Source organism: Egretta garzetta, unplaced genomic scaffold, assembly GCF_000687185.1.
Source record: "Egretta garzetta isolate BGI_Z169 unplaced genomic scaffold, ASM68718v1 scaffold163, whole genome shotgun sequence".
Lineage (NCBI taxonomy): Eukaryota > Metazoa > Chordata > Aves > Pelecaniformes > Ardeidae > Egretta > Egretta garzetta.
In genome coordinates, this window is record NW_009259308.1 from 3,676,123 (window position 1) to 3,684,159 (window position 8,037).

The 8,037-nt window shown below is 46.2% G+C and overlaps 1 protein-coding gene across 1 annotated transcript in view; it reads right to left on the bottom strand.

Annotated features, from left to right (window-relative positions):
- Nucleotides 1–6,942: 6,942 nt before the first annotated feature.
- The window catches only part of SGIP1 (SH3GL interacting endocytic adaptor 1), a 56,358-nt gene continuing 55,263 nt past the window's right edge, over nucleotides 6,943–8,037 (bottom strand). The window contains exon 25 of the mRNA XM_035891748.1: nucleotides 6,943–7,019. Coding sequence (XP_035747641.1) covers nucleotides 6,997–7,019 — 23 coding nt within the window. The 3' untranslated portion in view covers nucleotides 6,943–6,996. The remainder of the gene's footprint in view (nucleotides 7,020–8,037) is intronic.

Genomic DNA, 8,037 nt, shown 5'->3' on the forward strand with positions numbered 1-8,037 from the left:
TGGCCTCACGACCTCCATGGGTCCCCGCGGATCTCCTGTGTCCCTACGGCCCCCCACACGTCCTCACAGGCTCCATGGATCCCTGTGTGTCCTGGAGCCTCCCAAAACCCGCATGGCCTCTGTGGTCCTGTGTGTTCCTATGGCCCCCACGCGTCCTCACAGGCTCCATGGGTCCCTGCATGTCCCTACTGCCTCCTCATGTCCCCACGCCTTTCACAGGTACCCACAGCCTCCACAGGTCCCTGTGTGCCCCTACAGCCCCACTGGGTCCCCATGGCTCCCACAGCCTCCACAGGTCCCCACATGTCCCCATGGCCTCCATGGGTCCCCTCAACATCCACAAGCCCCATAGCCACGGTCCCTCATGTCCCCACAGCCCTCATGCATCCCCTCAAGCTCCACCCATCCCCACGGTCCCTGTGGATCTCCACATGTCCCCACATGCAAACCCCGACCTGTCCCCAGGCTGGGAAGCTCCACATAGCTCCAGCAGCAATGACATTTTGGGCCAGGGACATGACAGCCGCAGATACCTCTGCCCAGCTCCTCTGGGTGCTCCGGCACATGCAAGCAAAGCTCACTCAGAAAAAGTGGTGTTTTGCAATTTTTGTTTATTTTACAGGAAAAAAAAATCACATTTAAATTGCAACTCAATCAGGTATTGAATGGGGTTCTAATGTATAGAATTAATAAACTTTGTTCTGATGTGGGGATTTATTTGTTGCAACATTATGCATGGTAAATAATTGCATATTCAAGATTTTGTGAAATGGGTGATGAGGAGAATGGAGGAGAGACATTTATAAAAAACATTATTTACAAAAATGATATCCACATAGTCGTATTCTAATCTATAAGGCAAGTAACATTTAAAATATGTTGTTTCATGATTATCTTCAACAAGTCAATACAACACATTCATATTACCAGTGGTCAAATACAAAGCTTTGCTGCGACAGTCCGTGTGCAACAAACCTGTACGTCTTTTACAGTTTTTTTCTCTGAGAACAGTAGGTAAGCAGCAAAGTTTTCATCACAGACTAAGCAGTACCTAGGCCATCATAGAGTAAAGGTATAATATATCTCATTGCACGTTTAGGCAAAAAAGGCCAGCCATTAATTAACTTATTTAACTTAAATCTTAAAAATAGACCTGTGTATCTTAATCCACAAATATTTATAAACATTTTATACACAAGGGAGTTCATAAAATTATACAGGGCAATACCCTGGGAAATCCAATTCACTTGTGGGTCTTCTTCTGGGTTCAGAGGTGTCATGGCGAGGTTCTCCTGCACCCTGTGCCCTCCACCCACCAGCCTGTGGCTGCAGGACCGGAGCTTCAAACCACAACCCGACTCAATTCCTCTCTCAGACCACAACTAACGTCTTCACATGTCTTATGCCGTCAAAGCAACCGTGTGATTTCATCAACCTTAGAGCATTTTGGAGTGGAAAACCCCTCCTGCATGGATTACGAACCCAACAGCAGGACGGCATGTCTGCAGTGATTTGCCCTGTGTCTAGAAAGAGAGAGATTTATAACAGAGGAATAAGATATTCTGAATGCCTCGCTAAAACTTGGCATGTTTTATCACATACTGCTTGGCCTGTAGTGAAGTCCTGCTTGTGTGAGAACCTTTGAAGAGCATTGCCATGCTAACGCTTGCGATTTCAGGAACAATTGTCAGCAGCGTTATCTGCAGTCCCTCCTAAACTGATAGGGGATGTCACGCAGGAGGTGTGGGGTATTTCTGCAGATCTTTTTCTAGCCTTGTGGTGAAATAAGAATTAAAATACTGATGATAATAAAAACTCCCCAGCTCTGCAAGGATTACTTTCCTTGGGAAATCGTGAGAAAAAGACTAAAAGAAGAATTCTGGCTATGAAATGAAATCTTTGAGACTGTAATTTCTTACTGGGAAGGTACAATGTGATGATGTTACATATTTTAGTCATGTTAAGTTTCGAAATTAAGTTTTTTAACCAAGACATTTTCACATAAAACCAACAAAGGGGTAGGGAAAAAATCATTCCATATTCGGTGTATTGAAGTGGCTTTCTCAAGTAAATGTTGGGTGCTTGGGTAACAGACCCATGGACCATATTTTAAAAAAAAGAAAAAAAAAGGTAAAATGGAGCAGGATTCCTCTGCGATGCAGAACTGCACAACATGCCCACTGGGCACAGGAACTGCACTGCTGCAGAAGGAGACGGTAAACCAAGGGAGAAGTCTGAGGAGGGCTGAACAATTTTAGTAAAAGATGTTTGACTGTCTCTAAGGTAATTTCAAAATATGTCACCTTGCAGTCTAGCTGTTTAAAAACGCTTCTGCTGCAAGAAAGTGCAGTGGTGACTCTTCACGTGATGCTCGTGCTGCAGGAATCTCTGCAGCTGCGATTTGACAGAGTGCCATCGCCGGCTGGTTTGAATCATCTAGAATTAGGTAAATGAATACAAGTACAACTGGTGGCGGTGTGGGCAGTATGGTAAGGTCTTGGCAGGGACTTCTGTGGGAAAATAATCACTCGTGCAAGAGCTGACCAGTTTTTACGACTGGGCACTAAACAACTACCCTGAGGCTCTGTGATCACATTAAAAGGAGAAGGCAGATGGGTCTCACCCACAGGTGTGCGTGGCTTCAAAACGGTAAGTTTCAGCAGCATATTACTATGGTGTTCCCCATGCAGCCCAAACCCTGGGCACTGCCGTGAGAGATATCCCGACAGCATCCTGCAGCGAGGGTGTGACGGTGCCTGCACCCTGCCTGGGAAACTGCCTCCCCTCCCCAGCCCCTCCCTGCCTGGCCAAAAACAGGATGTCATTTTAACAGAAACTTTTTTTTTCCCCACCTACGTTTTAAAACTCCTCTAACAGATACATCCTGAAAGGGCATAGCGAAGACAAAATTAATTTAACTGAAATACCGAATAAGAGCACTAATGTCTTTAAGTCCAGCCTGCAACAGGAGGAGTGCGCAGTTGTGTGACTTCGTCGGTAAAGGATCGCATTCGTGTGACAAAGCTTTTGTGAGTGAAGCCACACGCGTATCCACTGAGAACTCACACCAGCTGGGCAGGAACAGGAGTTTAATGGACAGTGGCCTTACAGCAAAAATAAGAAGCAGCTTTATAACAGGGGAGTGATACTTAACAACAAGTGCAAACACCAAATGAAAAGCTTATTATCTGGTAGTATTTCATACCATTGAGCAATTTCATAGTTATTAAGAAATACGGTTAAAGTAGAAAATTGGTCTGAAATGTCTCCTGTGAGGAGCACCATAAGCTGACTGAGAATCATGAGTATTTGCAACAAACAGAAGAAGAAAAGTTGCAAAAAAAAAAGACTTCCTGCTCCTAACATCTGAAGACCCAAGACTGCAGGTGTCTGTGGGGAAAAACATTCCCGCTCCGTCAGTGGGCACCTTGACCTTGCAGGCCTGGGCCACAGGCGGCTACCAGGGACCCAAGGAAAACCCCTCGGGGGAGAGGTGGCCGAGGACATGGTCTAAAGGGAAAGGCCCATGGAAGTAACCAAGTTAAAGCCTTTCTGTGAATGCATCACACCTATTTATTATTTGAATGCCTCCTTTATTTACCCTTTTTTTTACTCAGATAATTAGATCTGAGTGCTGCTGAGTTAAGGGGTGCCAGTGCTGGGGGGCTGAGCCCCCTTTTCGGGCTCAGCCCGACTTGGCACAAGACCTGCTGGACCAGATGCTCAGAAACAGAGCAAAGATGCTTAGCTCTAGACATGCAGGTGGCTTACAGGCAACTGAATCGCCACCTTTTCAACTCCCTGCTGATGTAGCTGCTCTTTGCTAGAGGGCAGGGAGTACTGAACAGATGCATTCCCTGAAGATCCATGTTTTTTCCTGCCTAAAAGCGGAGGTGAAGCCTGTAGAGCTTGAGTGCCCTGAATGCAAGAGGGAACTGCTTTCCCCATGCCCTCTCCAGAGCCAGGGGCTCTCACCGCTACTACAGAAGCCAAAATTGGGGATAAGCATCCCTATATATGCCCCTATTTGGTGCTCTAAGTATAAGTCTGATACGCCCCAAGCTGCTGCTCATAATCTTTTTTTCTGCTGACACCTTCTCAAAGCCTCTGGAAAGAAGACCAGGCTCCTGTACTTCAGACTTAGAAATGCAACTGGTCTGTTCACCCTCCCCACGTGGGGTAATGCTGGGGTGCCACGCTCATGTGGCACGTGGGAAGACAAATACCTGACAAAATAAGCATCCCCGGGGCACCCTGCTGCTCTGCCTCTCTGCTCAGACACCAGCAGGGCAGGAAAGCTAAACCATCCATATGGAACCGGCACCTCCTTGCAAAGGAGTCCAGAAGGGTGGTCGTGCTGGGGGGGTAAAGTAAAGACACGCAGTTCAACGCTCCTGAGCAAATGCCTAGCGAATTAAAACACTACGCAAAAAATTGGCAAAAGCAGTATGCAGAAAACCTGTCCCAAACAGCTGGTTTGGGTCCCAGTGCTGTGGGCTGGGAATAGCTGTTTTTTTGTCACCTGCCAGTGGCTGGGGGGGGGGGGGGGGCCCCCCCCCGGGGGGCTGTGCCCCCCACAGGGCTGCCAACATGCCGGCACATTGAATTCAGGCAATTGGCCCCAGAAAGGGTGCAGGATTTTCTCATCTCTCTACCCAGGCCACGAGGGCTGCATCCCCGCACCGACACGCACCCGGAAAATGTGACTTCCATTTTGTGGGACAGCACAAATGGGACAAGCTTGGGAGCTTTGGGTTATGGGTTTTTTTGTTTAAAAAGCATTTAAAAACCCAATGCTAATGTAAACAACTTGTCTTTCAAATGAAATATAAAGTAAAATATCTATGTTCTGGTAATATTTACATTATAAAATCCTTATTTTCAGGACTATGACATAGATCTCTTTTGGAAGCATGAGTTTATAACAATTGTACACATCATGAACCAATTATGCAAAAACTGATTCTTAGATTTTGCCCTATATTCTTATGTCAGAAAGGGGGAGGTTACACAGTTTATACATATTTCCATTTCAGGGGAAGAATTAACGGAGTTGAGCACTCCATCCAGGAGTACTGGCAAGTCTACTTTCAAAACCGGCAAAGATGTATGAAGTTGCATAACTGAATTGTGCTTTATCTTCTGTGTTGATACCTTTTGTGAGCATGCACACAAATCAAGTACCCTATCATACCTATCTCAGTCTGGGAGTCATCTCAGAACTGAAATGTCTCCAGATTTTCTTTTTTTCTTTTAAGATGGGCATGGATTTCTATTTTCTTACGTCACGCCGAACTGCTCTGTGAGCAAGCACTTCCCAACATGCAGTGTCTTAAGTTTTCCAACGCAGATGCACAAGCCTAATCCTGGCAACATTTGTGACTGTAAAATTAGCACTATTTGTCATCTCACACATTTCTAAAGTCCCCAGCACCACTTTCAGTGGATGCTCCTATGCTTCTCTGTGCATCTGAACAGCAGCTGCATTTAATTTTGAAAAGAAGCCTTCTTTTTTCCTCATATTGCCAAATCCTCCCATTAAAACAAGCTCTCCATCTTGGGAGATGCCACTCCATTAATGCCACGCACACTATTATCATGTTGCCAGCACTAGGCCGAGACTAACGTCAACTAGAAAGCAAACGCTGCAGGCTGCGCAGGCAATGCACGGAGAGGAGCAGCGTGCAGTGCAGGAGCCCGGCTCTGAGCCTGCGTCAGCTCAAGGAAAACACAGAGGGACAATTTTCCCCCCACAGCCTCCAGTTTAGCACCTTTATGCATTTTCCCATTCTATGAGATAGCTGCTCCTGATGCCAGCGAAGCAGGCTCCTGCCCCCTGGGCTTTTGGCAGCCCCCCATGCTGCTCCTGCTCTCCCAGCACGAGCACCGGCCCTAGCCAGTGCGGGGTGTCCCACCAAGGGTCAGGCTTGGGCTTGCCTTCCTTCTCCAATGTTTGTATTTATATGCTTTCCTGCCTAAGTGGTAAAATGGAAAGGCACAGGGGGGCACTGTGTGTCTTTAAAGCATTTTCTAAACCTGTGGGGCTTTCAAAAATGGAGGCGAAAAACGGAAAAGGCAAGCAAAGGAACGTAGAAATGCAACCAAAAATCTGGAGACTGCTTGGAAAATGCATCCTTAAAACCAGCAATAACTTTTCAGTGCTATAAGCTCAGAGTTAGCACCCAGCCTCTTTGCCTGCTTATTTCCTTATCTGCATCCCTGCAAAATCTAAGAGCATGGGGCAAAGAGAAACGTTTGCTGGGACTCCTGACGGTTAATCTGCGGCTGTAAGAGAACAAGGGCACGTTCATGGAGGTTGCTTGCAATGGAAATTCAAAGTAAATATCTTCATAGAAGTGACTTTTTTTTCCTACTTTTTGCTGGGAGACTGTATTAGGAACCTCCACATTTACAGCAATATTTTTCTGGAGTTAAACCAGCTAAACCTGAAGATAGAGCTTTTTATTCATCACTGTGAGACATACTAGGGACTGAAGAAAAAATAAATCAGCATGTCAGTTCTACTTCACTCTCTCCTTATGAGGCACCCCCTCCATAACAGCTATCAGTATTGTATTTAAATCGTATATATTGACAAAAAGTAATCTACCTCTGTAAGCATTGTGCCATTCAACAGTACTACTATTAAATTTATATACCACAGTTTAAATTACATCCATTTCATGAATGGTAAAATGCTAAAACTCAAGTGTCTAACTGCCAAAATACAGCCTTACTGGAATGAGTACAATTTACAAATACAATAATTACATTTTAAAACCATTAACAATGTTACATCTAGAAGTAAATACTGTAGGACTGGTCAAGACGGTGTTTTCCAAGGAAAAAATGCTGAAAGTTGTTGACACTTCCAACAGAAATGTCCCGAGTGCAGGATTTAGTTCATTTTCCTTAAACTGTAATTAAAACCGTTCCACGCACAGCAGTCCTTGGGTATTTTCCATATTATTTTCCATAGACTTGCATAAGCTTCCATCAGTTATCGGCCAAGTATTTACCTAGAAATGGGATCAGAAATCAGCTGCGGGGAGGGAGCAGCCCCGGATGGCCGCCTGCCTCCACTGGCTCCCACACCTGTGGCCGTGCTGCTGCGCTGCACGAGCGGCACATGGAAAAATGCTTGTCTTTCTCTGCAGCAATGGGGCAAAAGGAAAAATATTTGTATTTCTCTGCAGCGTTGGGGCAACAGCTCTTCCTGGAGATCCCCAGACCTTGCCTTTCATGCAGGACCCACAAGCAGAAAAGAGCCCATGAAAATTCAAGGCTCTCATAAGCGGTAGCAGGTTTATTTAATCCAAGGGAGCTTTTGCCCCTCTGCTGTCAGCCAGCCCTGTCACACCATGCTGCAGCTGGACCTCTGGGCTTGAACGGTCAGTAAATATACAGTAAGGGCAGTCCCAGGCATGCCTGCACAGCTGGAGGTGACCATCATGGGTTTATGAAAGGCAGGTCCTGCTTGACTAACCTGATTTCCTTCTATGACAAGGTGACCCACTTGAGTGGATGAGGGAAAGGCTATGGATGTTGTCTACCTGGACTTTAGTAAAGCCTTTGACACCATTTTCCACAGCACTCTCCTGGAGAAACTGGCTGCTCATGGCTTGGATGGGTGTATTCTTCGCTGGGTAAAAAACTGGCTGGATGGCTGAGCCCAGAGAGTTGTCGAGAATGGAATTAAATCCAGTTGGCAGCCAGTCACAAATGGTGTTCCCCAGGGTTCAGTGTTGGGGCCAGTTCTGTTTAACATCTTTATCAATGATCTGAATGAGGGGATTGAGGGCACCCTCAGTAAGTTTGCAGATGACACCAAGTTGGGTGGGAGTGTTGATCTGCTCGAGGGTAGGAAGGCTCTACAGAGGGACCTGGACAGGCTGGATCGATGGGCTGAGGCCAATTCTATGAGATTCAACAAGGCCAAGTGCCGAGTCCTGCACTTCGGTCACAACAACCCCATGCTATACTACAGGCTTGGGGAAGAACGTCTGGAAAGCTGCCTGGCAGAAAAGGACCTGGGGG